General features: G+C 33.0%; 5 protein-coding genes across 5 annotated transcripts; 3 read left to right on the forward strand and 2 right to left on the reverse strand.

Annotated features, from left to right (window-relative positions):
* Positions 1-39: 39 nt before the first annotated feature.
* On the reverse strand, positions 40-2134 carry nbs. Its single transcript, XM_013313553.1, has one exon. It carries the CDS (start codon positions 1962-1964, stop codon positions 60-62), a length of 1905 nt encoding a protein of 634 aa, XP_013169007.1. The 5' UTR covers positions 1965-2134; the 3' UTR covers positions 40-59.
* Positions 2135-2417: 283 nt separating this feature from the next.
* On the forward strand, positions 2418-8929 carry rempA (intraflagellar transport protein rempA). Its single transcript, XM_013313852.1, has 11 exons — positions 2418-2705; positions 2791-4011; positions 4556-6115; positions 6212-6386; positions 6654-6832; positions 7316-7501; positions 7775-8017; positions 8091-8163; positions 8272-8364; positions 8513-8629; positions 8753-8929. Exons 1-11 carry the CDS (start codon positions 2559-2561, stop codon positions 8845-8847), a joined length of 4089 nt encoding a protein of 1362 aa, XP_013169306.1. The 5' UTR covers positions 2418-2558; the 3' UTR covers positions 8848-8929.
* Positions 8930-9028: 99 nt separating this feature from the next.
* On the forward strand, positions 9029-11413 carry Mys45A (SDA1 domain containing protein Mys45A). Its single transcript, XM_013313853.1, has one exon. The coding sequence runs from the start codon at positions 9223-9225 to the stop codon at positions 11395-11397; it is 2175 nt and encodes a 724-aa protein (XP_013169307.1). The 5' UTR covers positions 9029-9222; the 3' UTR covers positions 11398-11413.
* A 254-nt stretch (positions 11414-11667) lies between these two features.
* On the reverse strand, positions 11668-12370 carry Lamtor2 (Late endosomal/lysosomal adaptor, MAPK and MTOR activator 2). Its single transcript, XM_013313854.1, has 2 exons — positions 12191-12370; positions 11668-12119 (listed from the first exon to the last, which is right to left on the reverse strand). The coding sequence occupies exons 1-2, from the start codon at positions 12256-12258 to the stop codon at positions 11810-11812; spliced, it is 378 nt and encodes a 125-aa protein (XP_013169308.1). The 5' UTR covers positions 12259-12370; the 3' UTR covers positions 11668-11809.
* Positions 12371-12504: 134 nt separating this feature from the next.
* LOC106118816 (WD repeat domain phosphoinositide-interacting protein 3) lies at positions 12505-15602 on the forward strand. Its single transcript, XM_013313562.1, has 6 exons — positions 12505-12670; positions 12761-13042; positions 13119-13270; positions 13498-13701; positions 13947-14184; positions 14436-15602. Exons 1-6 carry the CDS (start codon positions 12604-12606, stop codon positions 14537-14539), a joined length of 1047 nt encoding a protein of 348 aa, XP_013169016.1. The 5' UTR covers positions 12505-12603; the 3' UTR covers positions 14540-15602.
* The last annotated feature ends 1460 nt before the right edge of the window (positions 15603-17062 follow it).

Genomic DNA, 17062 nt, shown 5'->3' on the forward strand with positions numbered 1-17062 from the left:
ATTTTAACATAATATAAAATACAATCATACATATTTTAGAAACAACATACACATTTATTTTACAGGGCAATATTGCTTAATATGTTATTTTTATCAGATCCATCATGAGATGCTGCAGATGATTTTGATATAATACTAATCTGCATCTTGATTGGCCATACCTTTTTAAACTTCTTGAAATTTTTAACTTTGATCTCATCAGAATTCAGTTGTACAGGCTCTTTCTTCACAATTAAGTCTGATCTCAAAATTATGGTAGTTGATCCTAAATCAAGATTATTAAGCTTTTCATCTAAACCACTATCATCTTCGGACTTTACCTTTGCTTTATATTCCATTTTTAAATTACTCTGCATTAACTCATCTAGTTTAATACCTCTTAAAGCAGATATTTCAAATTTTTCACAAACAGAGTTAATATTATTTTCCTCCTTTAAGTTATTGTGCTTACTCCAAATAGTCCTTTCAGTTTCCAATGTATCTCTTAAGATTTTTGTAGGTTTAGGATTGTCTTCAACAAAATTAAATAAATTGTCATCTTCATCATCTACAAAATCTTGTTTCCTCTTTAATGGCTTCATTAAATTTAATTTTTTACTTTCACTAGATTCAATTCGAGTTGATGTTGATGCAGTGAAATTAAAAAAGTCATTATCTTCATTAAGAGTTTCTATAGCTATTTTCTTCACTGGATTTGAATCCATACCATCGCTGTCTTCATACGTTCTCTTTGCTGAATTAGATGTTTCACTATGTTTTGTATCTTTATCAATGGCCACTTTCTTATTAGGATTTGCCATATCCATATCCTCTTCAACTCTTTTTCTTTTGGAAATACTAAAATCATCATTACTTGTGGAAATATCTATTTTAGAATTTAAACTTTCATCTATTACTACTTTTTCCTGTTTGCAACCAGAAGGTAGAGGGTCTTCTGATTCATGAGCCAATATATTTGCGGGTGTAACACTTTCACTGGATGTCTTCTTAATCACTTCAGTTGGGAAATTGAAGTCTGGATTACAATATTTACTTGAAGAACAATATAAAATTGCCAAACCTATTTCTGCATCTGCTATAACCCTTTTACCTTTACTTTTTAAATAGTTTACAAGGTCATTAATTTGATTACGCTGAACTTGTGATTCTTGACTTGTTGATATTAGGTTATATTGTATAACAATTTTGTTTCCTTCACAGAGCATTGACTTTGTCAATTTTGTTTCACTTAATAAAAGAGCAGATGCTGAACTATTTATAAGAACATTTTTATACATATCAAGTTGTCTCCTTGAGAAAAAAATAAATGTTTTGCCGGCAAACAATGTTTTTCTCTTCTCATCAGGTAAAAAGGAAACTGTTTCTTTGTTAAGTATGGACTCAATAATTTGTGGCATATAGTTTTTTGGATCAGGTAATGTAATCAACTTAGCAGTTGCTTCCACACATTTATTCCAAAATTCAGTATTGACTATATATGATCCTTGTACTAATGCAAGAACCACTTTTATGGTTAAAGTGATAGCAGGCATTGTTAAATATCCACAAGAACTATCCCAGTCATTCTTCAATGTACCTCCCAACTTATTAAGATTCTCTTTTAACTTTTTAACACATTCTCCTTTTAATGTTGAAGTACATGATGTCAAATTTATGAAATGTGTTTTCCATTCACTACTTAACTTTCCAAATTTAATATTATCTCCAATGTTTATTTTGTGTTTTGTTCCACTCTCTAACTTTTCTGTAAAGTTATTTATAAAGGTCCCATACTTAGAGCCTAAATCTTGCAAAATCAAGTCATAACCGGAAACTGACAAAGATGCATGCTTCCTACTAATAGAAGAGTCATCTGGTATGGCGAAATTACAACATTCAGTATCAACACTTCTCCCAACAACAATTTCTTTATCTGGTAAAATGTAAATAATTCTAGGATCACTTGAAGAACTTAGATACCACATCTTATATTGATGAATTATTTAGTAAATGCAAATATTTAACACTATTAATGCAAAAATTGCTTGAAAGAAAATACCTGAAATAAGTTTAAAAGATGGAAAAAATTGTGTCCTATTAAAAAATTCAAGAAAAACAAGGCACTATGCCCAAAATCTGGGTGTAAGTTTGACAATTAATAGTTTGAAGTTGACAGCAAACTAAAAAGCACATACAGAGGTGACCGATAGTATGTCAGTTCAGTTGAGCAGAGATTTTAGGCAAATATTTGACCGACAAAAATAATTTAACTGACTTAAATCAAAATCTATATAAATTGCTAATGGTAATTTGAAAACTGTCATAAAATAATTATAATGATACATAAGTAGTATCATGATATAAGTTATTAATAACGATCTATCACTTTATATTCTTTGTACAAATCTTGATCTCGTTACCATAGTAACAAGCAAACAAGACGTAAACACCACCTTTAAAAAATAAATGGAAAATTCAAAACTTTTTAATGAATTTGTAGGAACTAAACGTTATCTGATTTGGTAATCGTTATAACTTTGTAATTTAGTTAATTTACGCCGTTTTCGTATATATACGATATGACTTTGTACATTGATACAAAGTTAAAATTTGCTGATGGAAACGTTGTTTCAACAATTGGTTCATGGCACCCTTCACTTCCACTATTAGCAGTTGGTTCATATAATCAAGAAAAAGGTGGATTTGTGACTATATTTCACGAAAATGTATGTATGCTCTTCAATCTTTACCATCATATATTTCGATATATTAATAATCTCTAACTGAATATCTAATTCGTTTCTTTTACAGGGAAATGCTTTAGAAGGTTGCGACTGGCCAACACTTTTATCTAATCAAGTAACAGCATTAGCATGGCATCCGATAAGGAAACTTTTAGTTGTTGGTTGGGATGGGGGAGAACTATACATATGGCTTGAATATTCTTGGGCGCGGCTAGAAGCGCCCCATAATACTGCTTTAACTACAGTCAATTTTAGTCCCGGTGGCGGACGGTTGATTGCATCTGATGCTGCAGGTTCCCTCTCTGGATGGCAGTCTGGGTCTGGTGCACCATTAACTGCATTTCATCACCAACTTGGAGATGTCATAACCCACATCCGATTTTGTTCTCCTCATTCCAATACAGAATCATCAATTAGGGGTTTAGCTAGAGCAGCGGTTGCTGGTGATGAGAATGCATTAGATGCATTGGCCGCTTGGAGACCACGGACAACAGCTAGGGTGAGGGAAGGAGTTCAGCCTGATAATCATGCATGTTATGCTGCTCAAGACAATGGTATTATATTGTATATTGATCATGCAGGTGCTTGCTCGGAGGTTCTTAATGCACCAGGTAATGTTGTATTCATGGACATTATTGGTAGCATGTATCTTCTCATTGCATGGGAGTCAGCTGGAGCATTAAGCTTAACAAGATTTATTACATCAAATGATGGTTCCCTGACTACAGATACTCATGTTAGAATGACAGCTAGAAATGGTCAATGTATAGTCCTGGCAGGAAACTTTTGCGTTGCCGTTATAACTGGGGATAACTTGATAAGAATTTGGGACAGTGAAAATGGAGATAATGATGTACTGCCAAATGAAAATGAAGAAACAGTTCAAGGGGATGTATTCACAAGCATAAGTTATTGTAACTTGAGTGATACATTATGTTGTGGAACCTCCCAAGGTTACTTGTACCTCTGGAGACGAGATCCAAGAAACACTTGGAAGCTTATAAGTAGCACATCAGTGAAAGGAACGGTAAAGGAAGTAAGTTGGGGTTCAGAAGGTTTGATGAATCCATTGTTGCATGTTAATTGTATAACAAATGCATTCATACTCCGTGAGCAACATGTGTGTTGGGGATTCTCACATAACATTCAGATGGTGCAAAAATCAGCCAATGAAGTGGCTGTTATAGATAAACAAAATGCTACATCAACTATTAATTCAACAATTACGATCAAGGCACTTGCATTTAAAGAAAATTATGTTGCACTAGGAGATGGAAATGAAGTTCAGGTAAATGAATACAATTTTTTTTAACATATTTTTTTATTAACCTATGCAAGTTCCCATAGTAATTCCAATCAACCATTCTATCAAGTTCAACACCAATACACAATACCTATAATTTTGTTCCCATAGTTCTTATAAAAGGGAAAATGTTCTACATTTTGTCATTTTTGTCATTGTTTTACATCTATAACTAGCGGACCCGACAGACGTTGTCCTGTCTACACGTCTTTAATTTGAAAATTCGAATATTATTTAAAATTTGACACTACGATGGTAGCGCCGTCTGTCGGATCCAATGTAAAACATTCCAAAATCAACAACTACTAATAAATTAAAAATTAATTAAAAAAACATTGTCCAGCGGACAAAATTGTGAATCTAAACCATTCCCAGATCCCTTTGAACACACACAAAAAATTTCATCAAAATCGGTCCAGTCATTTGAGAGAAGTTCAGTGACATACACACTCACAGAAGTATTATACATATAAAGATTATTTCTTAGTACACTTTAAAAATACTAATGTTATTTTTGCTTGTTTTACAGATATGGATGTCAAATAAAGAAAATGAGTTAAAATTTTCCCTCTTACGTACATTTTCATGGAAAACAGATGTCCTTATAATGTACAATGATATACTTGTTGGTGTTGTCAATCCACATGTCGAAACTTACAACATGACTGGCACTAAGTTAGGTGTCCTACCGAGCTCTGAAACTGAAGGTGAGCCCATTGGAATCACAAATACAAACAAATTTATTGTTATATCTTCTATGGATGGTACTTTAAAACTCGCTGAAATAACAAAGAAAGGACTTAAAACGCCTTATCCTCCGAAAAATTGTTATCAAATGATGGAAGATTTTGGTGAAATCATGAGAGCATCTGTGAATTCATCAGGACAATATATTTGTCTAAGTATCGCAAACTCCGGTTTAGCACCTGATCCTAGACTCTATCTGTGGGATGTAGCTAATGACGTAATTACAAATACTTTAATATCAAAGAACTCAGTTCCCCCATATCAATGCGTTCCCATAACTATATTGTGGGATAACAACGATCCAAGACTTGTCGGAGTCCACATGAGGTCTGCAGATGTTGATAGCATTCACTTGTTCTTTTGTCAAGAAGGTCAACTTTACGAATATAAGAATTGGTGTTCATCATCAGAAGAATATTATTTATCCGATTTCGTACTTTGTTCTATCTATACGCCATTTGTTGTTATACTAACGCAACAAAACATTAAGAAAATACTTATTCAAGGATTCGATGAGGATGATCAGGATCAAAGTAAACATCGAAATGTTCTTAATTTTCTTTATTACATGACGACGGGTAATCTAGAGAAAGCCGTTGTGGTTGGAACGAATATATCGACTGGTAGTAAAAGTGCTTTAATATGGGATAGCCTGGCCAAGGTTTGTGTTTCACTTAAACGTGCAGATGTTGGTGCAATATGTTTGAGTAAGATGGGCAACATTAAAGGTGCTTTGATGCTGCGACAAGCCATGAACAACGATAGCATGGACGACACTTGTAAAGTAGGAGTTTTGGCTGTTAATCTAGGAATGATCGAGGAGGCCGAAGAGCTATTTAAAGAATCTCAAAGACCAGATCTTATAACACGATTGAAGTCCGCTAAAGAGGGCGGACTCAATGAAATTATAAATGGTGATAATAATAGTGAGAATGTACTTCTTGTAAAAAGCGCACAACATAAATTGGCCAAAGTCTTATGGGCTAATGGAGAAACTGGACCTGCTTTAAAATTGTTCGAAAGTGCAGGAACTCTAGTTCCTCATGTTCCGAGAATGTTAATTGCTCAAGGACAGGCGTCCGTACTTGAGCAATATGTACGTAGTTCTAATGATCCAAAACTTATAACTTGGTGGGGTCATTATCTTGAGAGTATTGGGGATGTAGACGGGGCTTTGGAAGCTTACGCCCGCGCCAACGACTTTGGAGAACAAACAAGATTACTCTGCAACATGGATAGAATTGAAGAAGCGGAAAAATTATGTCAGAAAAATTCTTCTTCGCTCTATCAAATGGCGCGATACTTAGAGATGAATAGTAAGGAACCTGATGCTGCTGTTAAGGTACTTTTTCATCAATATTTAACAGATTATTAAATGTTTAAATTACTTATATTTAATATGTCTACTAATTTTGTTTTAAATACTTTAATATTATAGATGTATATAAAATGTGGAGTGATATCGTCGGCAATCCGAGTAGCAGCGGAAGCGAACGCTTGGAATTTGGTGTACAGGGCGGGATCTGTATCTACGAGGCACTCTGTATATGCTGCATCCATACTAGAAAACGCGGGCCAAAACGATCAAGCTATCGCCTTGTATCAAAAAGCAGGTAAGATTATAAAATGTGTACTACAGTAAAAATGTCTAATATTAATTGTTAACCTTAATCATACTTTAATATTTTAAATGCGTATGTTTGGATATTTGTTGGATTGTAACTCCAGCATGAATCTGGATGAAAATTGGTATAGATGTAGACCACTATCGGGAAGAAGACATAGGACTAATGATGTCTATGTTTAATTAAATACATATTTTCATTGCTTTACAGGTATTTTTCAGAATTAAAATGTGATATTTGATAATTTTTTTTCAGGCAAACCGCACATGGCATTAAAGCTCGCGTTGAGCTGCGGCGACACTAACGCGCTGGTGACAGCTGTAGAGACGCTCGGAGAACGCGTCGACCCCGAATTGGCCCAAACGTTAGCCGCTCATCTACGTACTACTAACCACCATTCACATGCCGCTGCACTGCTCGCTACTGCTGGCAAGGTGATGTTTTATCATTTAATTAATATTAAACGTTCTAATGTCTGCATAGATTCCAATTGTAGTTTTCTGCCGTTATTTGATGATTACTTAGAAGTCACTAACTGTGGAATTCTAAGGGTCAATAGCCTAATGGTCAATCCGTACGGATTTCCGATTACGAGGTCGGGGGTTCGAATCCATTCGACTATTGTCGTAAAACCATATCCTAGCATAGAGCTTAGTTGAAATGGTAAAAGAAATAATAGTAAATTTACAAAAAAATCTGCTAATATTTTACAACAAAAAAATTCTCATATTAAATCTATACTAATGAACTACTTATACGAATCCTATACTACGAAAAGAAAAGATTTGATTGTTTGCTGCTGCTGTAGACTGAAAAAGTACTGAAAAAAGTAGCTTTCGGCGATTAATTTAGGCTACATTTTCTTCGTCTATCCGAGCGAAGCTCTGGCTGGTGGGTGAATAATAAATATGTAACAGTATGAAGAGGCGTTGGACATAGTAGAAGATTCCAGCGCCCCGTTGTCGGAGGAGTTGAGCGAGCGTCTAGCGGCGCCGGCCGGTACTGACGGGCGCGTGGCGCTGCTGCGGCGGCTGGCTGACGTGCTCGGCGCACGCGGACTCTACCACCAGGCTGCTAAACGACTCGCACATGCCGGGGATAAGGTACATTATTTTTTAAACAGAAGAGGGCAACCAATAATGGTTTTTCTAATCTCACTAGTACTAATTTTGATTTAAAAAAAAGAGAAGATTTGATCATTTGTTCTTAAAAAACTGACTAAAGCTGAGGAAAATCTAAATTAGTGGCAATCAATTCAGTTATGTATATCGAGAGAGAGTGCGATTGCCAGAAATGTAAAAAATAGAAGACAGTTATTTCTGTCTACCCTCATAGATCACGGGCGTGAGGTTCTCAATGGTATTTTAAACTGTAAGGCAGGTGCGATGCGCTGGCTGCTGCGGTCGGGCGACGCGGATCGTATCGCGACGTTTGCGGCAGCGTCGCGCGACCGAGTGGCGCAGCTGATGGCGGCCGATTTCCTGCGGCGGCGAGCAGCGTGGCGCGCGCGCCCCGACCTCACTCGCCACGTGCTGCACTTCTACACACGCGCCAAGGCATATGCCAAACTCGCCGCTTTTTACGCAGAGTGCGCGCAGATGGAGATAGAAGATTATGATGTAAGAATAGAATATCATTATTTTAGCAAAATTTCTTCATGTTACACATAATCATAAAATATTAATTTTATAGAACTATGAAAAAGCACTGGAAGCTCTAAAAGAAGCTTCTCGCTGCATCGCTAAGTCGTCAGATGCTGAAATAGGTAACTTAGAAATTAATGAAAAAACGTATTAATAAGAATAGTTATTTTTTATACTACTACTTTACCACATTTATTATCAAAAAATTACAATTGTAAATTTACTTTTAGGATCACAAACATTGGCCCTGCAGGAGCAAAGCTCATTTTTGAAGCGCTTTATTGAGGTGAAAAAGCTATTAGAAGCGGGAGATATTAATGCAGGTAAATTAAAATAACCATATAAATTATGTTTCATATTATATTTAAAAAGCCAGTTATCTTTTATTAACTAATACCTATCTAGTCTATATAGTCTGAAATATATGTACTGTAAATAATCAATTATATTTATTTGCATATATCTTCCAAGGAGTTGCCAGTGGCCAGCAGCTTATCCACGCGATAAGTGGACGACCCGGATTGCTGTCAGAAGAAAAAATACTCAAATTATTAATACAACACGCTCCAAATCACCATGATGTTGAACGTAAGTTGGGTTTGTTAGGAATAGTACGATTACGTTAATTTTTGAATCAATTCTCCATGTACCTAAATCAAACAAGAAAATTATAAATAATTTATGTTTACGATTAAAAATCAATATTTTTAGGGTTGGAACAAAAACTCAAATTATTGCAACAAAAACCACAAGAGGACACTGAATCTACAGATTCACCAGAACAAAGTATTGAAGAAGTAATTTAAGAGTTGAAAAAGAATGAATGTAAGATATATTTCGAAGTAAGAGACTTTTGTATAAATTATAAAATAAAAATGTACAATATCATTATTTACATGCCCTTAACCCAGTTATTTATATGTTAATGAAGCTTAATTTGAATTCATCTAAAAATGTATTTTAGATGTATGTTTTGACTGTATTTTGAAACACAAGAATCAAGAACCATAAATTATTTAAAAAAAACATTTTGACATCATATTGTCATGCTTATGTCAACGTCAACAAAGTGGCGTGAAAACTAAATTGAGGTTATGTTTTTTTCACGTGCTGCTAAAAACATTTATTTCTTTAAATAACAAGAAGGTATCTAAAAGCCTATACGGATTTATGGCATAAAAATGGTGCGACATAACAATCAGTTACCAAACAATTTGACTCAGCTACAAAATCTAATCAAAAGAGATCCGGAATCCTACAAAGATGAATTTCGTCAGCAACTTGCTCATTTTGAAACTACGTTGGAAATATTCAATCTCAATCCCACACAATACAACAAGAAACTTGATGAGCAGGCCATGTTTTTAGCGCAAGTTACACAATGTTATTTAAATGATATGAAAACTTTTCCCCAGAAGATAGTAGATATTTTGAAAACCCATAATACTATTTTACACAGTGATATGCGATTATCATTGTGTAAATGCTTGATATTGTTGAGAAACAAAAACTTTGTTACAGCGTATGATTTGCTTGAGCTGTTTTTTACATTAATAAAATGCCAAGACAAAAATCTTAGAGAATATCTGAAAACTCATATCATCACAGACATAAAGAACATGAATATGAAACATAAGGACATGAAACTAAATTCAACACTGCAAAATTTTATATTTTCTATGCTTTGGGACTCTAATGCTAAGACTGCTAAATTAGCTGTAGATATATTAATTGAATTGTATCATAAAAACATCTGGAATGACCATAAAACAGTGAATATAATTGCTGATATTGGATGTTTCTCGAAAATAACTAAAGTCATGGTTGCTTCTTTGAAATTTTTCTTAAGTAGAGATGAAGAAGAGAAACAAGAAAATTCAGACAGTGAAGATGAAATTGATCCTCGAGATACAATGATATCCAACAAATTCAATAAGAAGACAAGGAAAAGGGAGAAAATGGTTGATAAAGTTAAAAAAATTGCAAAGAAAATGAAAAGGAAGAAGGAAAAAGCTCCAATATTCAACTTTTCAGCATTACATCTTATAAATAACCCACAAGGTTTTGCCGAAAAATTATTTAAACAACTGGAGTCATCTAATGAAAGGTTTGAAGTGAAACTAATGTCACTAGATGTTATTTCCAGGTTAATAGGCTTGCATAACTTGTTTTTGTTCAATTATTATCCATTTATTGCTCGACTTATAATGCCTCACCAAAGAGAAGTAACGAGGATCTTGCAGTTTGCTGCCCAAGCTTCACATGAACTTGTGCCTCCTGAAGTCTTAGAACCAGTGATGAAAGCAATTGCAAATAATTTTATAACTGAAAGAAACTCTACTGATGTCATGGCAGTAGGTTTAAATGCAGTTCGTGAAATATGTGCCAGGTGCCCACTTGCAGTTGGAGAAGATCTACTCAGAGATTTAGTACAATATAAAATGTACAAAGAAAAATCTGTTATGATGGCTGCTAGGTCATTAATTCAACTATACCGGCAGAATATGCCAAATTTGCTCCACAAGAAAGATAGAGGAAGACCAACAGAAGCACTTGCAGAACTAAAATCCAAACAGTATGGTGAAATGGACATTAAAAGTTACATACCAGGTTCAGAGGTCTTATTAGAGAAGAAAGAAGTAAAACCCGTTGAAAATAAAAAGAAGCCCAAAAAGAAAGGAGGAGATTCAGATGATGAATGGGTTGATATTGCTTCATCAGATTCCGAGATAGATATTTCAGATAGTGATGAAGATGGTAGTGATGATGGAGATGAAACTAAAAGTAATTCTACAGATGGAGAAGATGGCAGTGTTAATGATGATTCAGTAAATAATGAACAGAATTCTAAAGGTAACATTAACGATAGTACTGAAGACAGAAAAATATTGAAAGCTAAGAGAAAAGATACCAAGCAAGATATTAGTGAAAAAATTGAAACCGCAAGAAATATTGCAATGGATACAATTTTTACTGACGAAGATTTCAAACGCATTGAAGCTGCTCAAATAAAGAAATGTGTGAGTGGTGTTAAAAGAAATAAAAGTGCTGTTGAAGAACCAGAGGAATCAACAGAACTTGTACAGTTATCAGCTATCGAAAACATTCATAAAAAAAGGAAACATGACAAAAATGCCAGACTAGAATCTGTTCACAAAGGAAGAGAAGAAAGAGATAAATATGGTTACAAAGACAGAAGGAAGAATGCCAACTGCTCCAAAACTAATAGAGAAAAGAGAAAGACAAAAGCTTATCAAATGGTTAAGCATAAAGCTAAAGGCAAAGTTAAAAGGTCCTTTAAAGAAAAACAAGTAGCATTTAGGAATTATTTAATTAAACAAAAGAAAATGAAGTAGTCATTATTTTATGTACTCACTGTACTGTGTTAAAATAAATATACTTCTTTTTATTAACATTTTTAGTTTCTGTGACCTAGTAAACAGTACTTATCTATCACATAAAATAATTTAATGTGTACAGCACTAGCTGTATAATTGAGAATAGCCATGTATTAGAATAACTCACTATCAATCATAATTTGTGTTTCTGGCATAAAATGAAATGGTTCAATATACTAAAGCTAAGAGTTAAAAAAAACAATAGTATTCATGTTATCAATTTTATTAAATACACATATGAGGCTTATGGTTAAAACTTAATTGTAAAATTGAATTTATAAAACAATCATAAATTTGACAATCATGTACAAAATTTTCTTATTTACATTATAACTAACATTATAGTTTACATAAAATAGATTTTAGAAGGTTAAGAACTTGCTACTTGCTTAAGAGGTCCTTCCAGATATTGTGCAATGGCATTTATTTTTTCTTTCAATATACCAAAACCTACGGCATCTTTTGCATACAAACATAACAATAAATTTGCTACTTGTGTAATTGCAATTTTACCATTTTGACAATCAACTAAAATGAGATGCAGTTTATCTTCTTTAAAAACATTCCTGCCTTGCTTTTCGTATGCTGACCAAACATTGCTAGCAATTGCAGCTGTGACCCTGGCATCTTTATCATTATATCCTGAATAAGCCAGAAGAGCTCCCTGATGGTTCAGCAACCTACAAATACAGGATAATGAAGACAATGCAAACATTTCAGAAACCAATTAGAATTTTATTAAATGTTTTACAGTGTATTTTCTACTCCTCCTGTATTTGCTTGACTAAGCACTTGTGTCAAAGCTTTGGGTTTGAGCATTATGAAATTTCAGGTAGTTTACTTGAACAAAACTTGTTTATTTTCGATTTATTTTTTAATTTTCAACACTTCTTCTGACAACTGCTGACAAACTGACAATTGAATCGATGACATTGACATTAAAAACAGATAAAAAATAAAAGGCAGCCACAAACAATTATACACAAGTTCCCGAATTATTTGACGTTTCATCTGTGCCAATAATTGTTGGTGAAAATAAATGTCAACAGAGTTGTCAACATTATTTTTGTGAGTTTTGTGTCAAACAGCCGCAAAGTAGGGTCATGGATGATTACTAAAAGTCCATTGTTGTTTGATTAAATTTTTTTGAGATTTCGTTTTAAAATGAATTTGTCGGACGATAACATGTTTTCTAATGGGTTGTTATACGTGGGATTTAATCAGGATCAAGGTATAGCTAGTAATAAGTTAAAGAGGCCAAGCGCTATCATGTTGCAAGTTAATGTTATTTCGCCAATTGTTCGTTTTGTAATTTCTTCAGGTTGCTTCGCTTGTGGAACGGAGAATGGCTTTAGAGTGTTTAACAGTGACCCACTTAAGGAGAAAGAACGCCAGAATTTTGCGGAAGGTGGCTTATCTTACGTAGAAATGCTATATCGGTGTAACTATATGGCTCTTGTCGGCGGAGGTAAAACCCCATTATATCCCCCGAACAGAGTTATAATATGGGACGATTTAAAGAAAGATTCCGCGATATCGCTTGATTTCAACAGTCCTGTTAAGGCAGTTAAATTAAGAAGAGATAGGATAGTTGTGGTGTTAGGTAAGAAAGTAACTTTAAAAAGTTTTCTTAATTACGACACATTTTACTGTATTATTATTTGATTTTATTTTTCCAGAGAACTTGATAAAGGTGTATACTTTTACTGCACAACCACTACTGCTTCATGTTTTTGAAACATGTCAGAATTCCCGTGGACTGTGTGTTGTATGTCCGAACAGTAATAATGCTTTGCTTGCTTACCCTAGCAGAAAAACTGGACATGTTCAGGTATACATTTAAATGGTTTATTAAGTTGATTTTTTACTTTACTGTGATTAGCCTACATTTTTAATATGGCTATCAATCTTCATGGTATTTTTGCTATCAATTAAGTAGTAAGATACTAAATACAACTGTAAATGTCCATGTCCAACACATGGTCATGTTTCTACAAACTTAATACTTAACAGCCTCAAGTGGCAAATCTTTAAAAATGTTGAATGTTTTACCAACAGCTTGTAGAGTTAAGTAACCAAGCAGGATCAAGTGATACTCCAGAAGGTCATCTTATAAGTGCCCATGAAGCTCCACTTAGCTGCTTAGCACTGAATGTGGGTGGGACAAGATTGGCCACAGCATCCACAAAGGGCACTCTCATTAGAGTATTTGATACAAGCAGCGGACAGAAATTAGCAGAGCTAAGGCGAGGTGCACATCAGGTAATATATAATGTTGTAACTTAATATTTCATTATAAGAATTTCCAATTTTTAACTCCAATACAAGACATCTAATGAAATATAATGCAATGTTATCTTCCAAATCAGGTATAGCAAAGTGTCATCACATTCTGTTCTATGTTTTTTGCTATTGATAACATGGAATGGGTTAAGATTTCCATACTACATTTGGAGTGTTGTGAACAAACAGTTTAGAAATATAATTTGTCATGTTTTCTTTTGCAGGCAACAATATATTGTATCAATTTCAATCATTCAAGTACAAATCTTTGTGTAACATCTGATCATGGCACTGTGCATATATTCAGTTTGGAAGAGGACAAATTAAATAAACAATCAACTTTGGCAACTGTTAATTTCTTGCCAAAATACTTCTCAAGCAATTGGAGTTTCTGCAAATTTACAATACCAAATGGCCCGCCTTGTATTTGTGCTTTTGGGGTTGACAAGAGTTCTATTATTGGTAAGTTATATTATTTATAACTATTAGTATAATTCTTATCAATGAAACTCAATGGCACACAGTATTTAGCTGTGAATTAGAGGTATTTGTATTTCTGTGCAATCTTGACATACCAAAGACTTTTTCCATTGTGTCTCTTTCTTTATATGTTTGTTTTTATTACAATTGTTGCAATTTCTATTAGTGAATATACTATTATTGTGATATTGTGAGTGTGTACAAATTATGTGTAGTAAAAATATTTATTACAGTAATTTGTGCTGATGGATCATACTACAAATACAAATTCAATGAAAAGGGTGAATGCAACAGAGATGTCTATGCCCAATTTCTGGAAACTTCTGAGGACAGATAAATGTGATAATGATTTATAATTTTGTATAGCGGTTAATATTGAAATATGGTGGTTATATAATCACTTGAGAATTTTGTAACTAATTTCTATTTTGATACAAATGGTCAAATGTTAACTTTCACATCACTTGCTCCACTTATTGTTTATCACAAATATTCAAATAAAAATTTAATGCTTTTTTATTTGTAATACAATCTTATATGGCCTTTTTGACCATATTACACATCTAGATTCTAAGGTCTAGAATCTAGGCTATTAAAAGTGGTCCATTTAATATGAAAACTTGTTAGATATCAAAGCTTCAATCACAAAATAGATTTAGGTATGTGACTTTATTTTCTTTTTTGTTTAATTATTTGTATACACATTTCTTATCAATGTTTATTTTCTATTAATGTTCAGAATTATATATCATTCATATTCTTTTTATGTACCAAAGATAAATCAATTCATAATGACATCATTATAGCGACCTGCGTGAATTAAATAAAAATTCAATATATGGAATTTGGTTTAGAAACAAATTTTGTGAAAGTTATGTTTTAACATAAATTGACTGAGAAGTAAAATATTTGAAAATTATTAATATATTATTATTGGCTTTGTTTTTAAGAAGAAAATGGCATAGTTTGATAAAATAATTGAGAAATGTTTTAATTTAAAATGCTTACCTAAATATTTGCACACTTTGTTCACCAAAAAAAAAATCTTAAAGTGCTTAAAAATAATTCCTCGACATATTAGCTTGTTATATGAAATCATATGTTTTGTTATATTTCATACATTTTGTATATAATTGTTGATTGGTTAATACGATCAGAGATATTTTATAGTGTTTGTATAGTTAAAAAATTTGGTATTATACTAATAGATACGTAGATTCTCAGTACGTATTCGTTTAAAAATTCTGATACGCATTTTTCTAATAAAATCTTAACTATTGAGTTTAATATTAGTCTAGCGACTTAAAAATTGTAGGTACAGCTGTTACTATTTTATTATTGTTCAATTTTCCAAAACAGTTGTAGACTTACGTATTAGAAGAAATTTAATAATGCTCTTTATATAAAAAAATATTACTATTCTTTTGTAGAAAAAAAAATATAATGATTGTTATTCTGAAAGAAAATGTAATTAAATTTATTTAAGAAATTATATCTCATCTACAAATATCAAATTAGAGAAATTAATTTGGTTGTTAAAAAAATTCAGTTTTATTGTAGAATTTTGTATTTCAAAATATGCCTATTTACTTAGTATGAAAGAAACAAGTAACATGTAAAAAAGGCAAGGAATTTTAATATTTTTTTTTTAAATATAATTTGATATTCTGTCGAGATTTTGTTTTGTAAAAGAGAATTATAGTTTTAATGGTATAAAAATCTACAACAGATTTGTAATTCCTGATTAATGTTCCAAAAGAAGTCAATCAATCATAATAGTTGGGTCATATGTCACCAAGGGGATCGGAGTTCACCTCAGTCTAGCCCAGTGCTGGTTGACTTCTGACATCTTTTATTTATCAAATATTTACGAAAACTTTGACTATGTATCCGTGTGTATTCACTTCCGGAAGTGCCCATTCAAAAGCATATGTTTTCTAATTTTTTTCCAAGAGAACTTGAGACATGATAATATGTTTTTATTGAAATATTTTCTCAGTAGAAACCAATTTATAATTGATTTTTTATAAACATACATGTACATTTGTATTTGTAAAACAAAACAAATTTTGTTAAAAACTTTGTAACACATACCAAACTTTTTTGTGTTCTCTTACATAGATAAAATATGGCGACTATGATAATTTTGCAACGTGCATTATTCCATTTATATTTCACTATTTACACATATCCTATTGTTTAATATAAGCTGTCTATAAGTAATAGATATCTATATTGCTTCAAATATTTTATAACCATGCATTCAACTTTTCATATAATCTGTAATGATTAAATACTTTATTGTTTTTATTTCATATGAAAGTTTTGTTTATTCTTATATCTTATCTGCGTGTAATTCGTATGACTTATCTTCTTACTGCGAGTTTCTACAGCCGAAACACTTTTACTAAACAAATTTTCGCAGTCCATTCAAAGAGAATGAGCGAGGCAACAATTTGTTTTAATACATTTCGACAATAGAAACCTACATTAAGATCGTGGTAAATAAATACCACGACCACACAGAAGACAGGCGTGAAGTGGAAGCAATTCCGCGTTTCGTCTGACGAGTGTGCGTCCCGGAGGCCTAATTTAGTTCTCTTTCCCTTCGTACCTTTTTTCTTATAAGGAAAGGATGGGAAGTGGAAGTGGACTTTCCGGATAAGAGAATGCATGGAAAGGGAATATATTTTCTTTCTGTGCATCCTCTCCTCCGTCGATTAAAGATAGGCAACGCATATGCAATTGCGTATGACTAGGGGCAACGGTCACTTCGCTATATCAGCGATTTCAGGTGGCCGCTCGCTCGTTTGCCACCTTATGAGATAAAAAAAAATCACTAACAGAGTTCACTCGTATG

Source organism: Papilio xuthus, unplaced genomic scaffold (assembly GCF_000836235.2).
Source record: "Papilio xuthus unplaced genomic scaffold, Pxut_1.1 DF827542.1, whole genome shotgun sequence".
In the NCBI taxonomy this organism is placed as follows: Eukaryota; Metazoa; Arthropoda; class Insecta; order Lepidoptera; family Papilionidae; genus Papilio; species Papilio xuthus.

What these genes read in the sequence shown, in the direction of transcription:
- nbs (XM_013313553.1), bottom strand. Translation starts at nt 1,964, where the DNA reads ATGTGGTATCTAAGTTCTTCAAGTGATCCTAGAATTATTTACATTTTA.
- rempA (XM_013313852.1), top strand. Translation starts at nt 2,559, where the DNA reads ATGACTTTGTACATTGATACAAAGTTAAAATTTGCTGATGGAAACGTT. An exon ending in GAGATGGAAATGAAGTTCAG is followed by an intron (nt 4,012 to 4,555) that starts GTAAATGAATAC and finishes CTTGTTTTACAG; the next exon opens with ATATGGATGTCAAATAAAGA. An exon ending in CGCCTTGTATCAAAAAGCAG is followed by an intron (nt 6,387 to 6,653) that starts GTAAGATTATAA and finishes ATTTTTTTTCAG; the next exon opens with GCAAACCGCACATGGCATTA.
- Mys45A (XM_013313853.1), top strand. Translation starts at nt 9,223, where the DNA reads ATGGTGCGACATAACAATCAGTTACCAAACAATTTGACTCAGCTACAA.
- Lamtor2 (XM_013313854.1), bottom strand. Translation starts at nt 12,258, where the DNA reads ATGCTCAAACCCAAAGCTTTGACACAAGTGCTTAGTCAAGCAAATACA. An exon ending in GGAGGAGTAGAAAATACACT is followed by an intron (nt 12,120 to 12,190) that starts GTAAAACATTTA and finishes CTGTATTTGTAG; the next exon opens with GTTGCTGAACCATCAGGGAG.
- LOC106118816 (XM_013313562.1), top strand. Translation starts at nt 12,604, where the DNA reads ATGAATTTGTCGGACGATAACATGTTTTCTAATGGGTTGTTATACGTG. An exon ending in GAAAAACTGGACATGTTCAG is followed by an intron (nt 13,271 to 13,497) that starts GTATACATTTAA and finishes TTTTACCAACAG; the next exon opens with CTTGTAGAGTTAAGTAACCA. An exon ending in TAAGGCGAGGTGCACATCAG is followed by an intron (nt 13,702 to 13,946) that starts GTAATATATAAT and finishes TTTCTTTTGCAG; the next exon opens with GCAACAATATATTGTATCAA.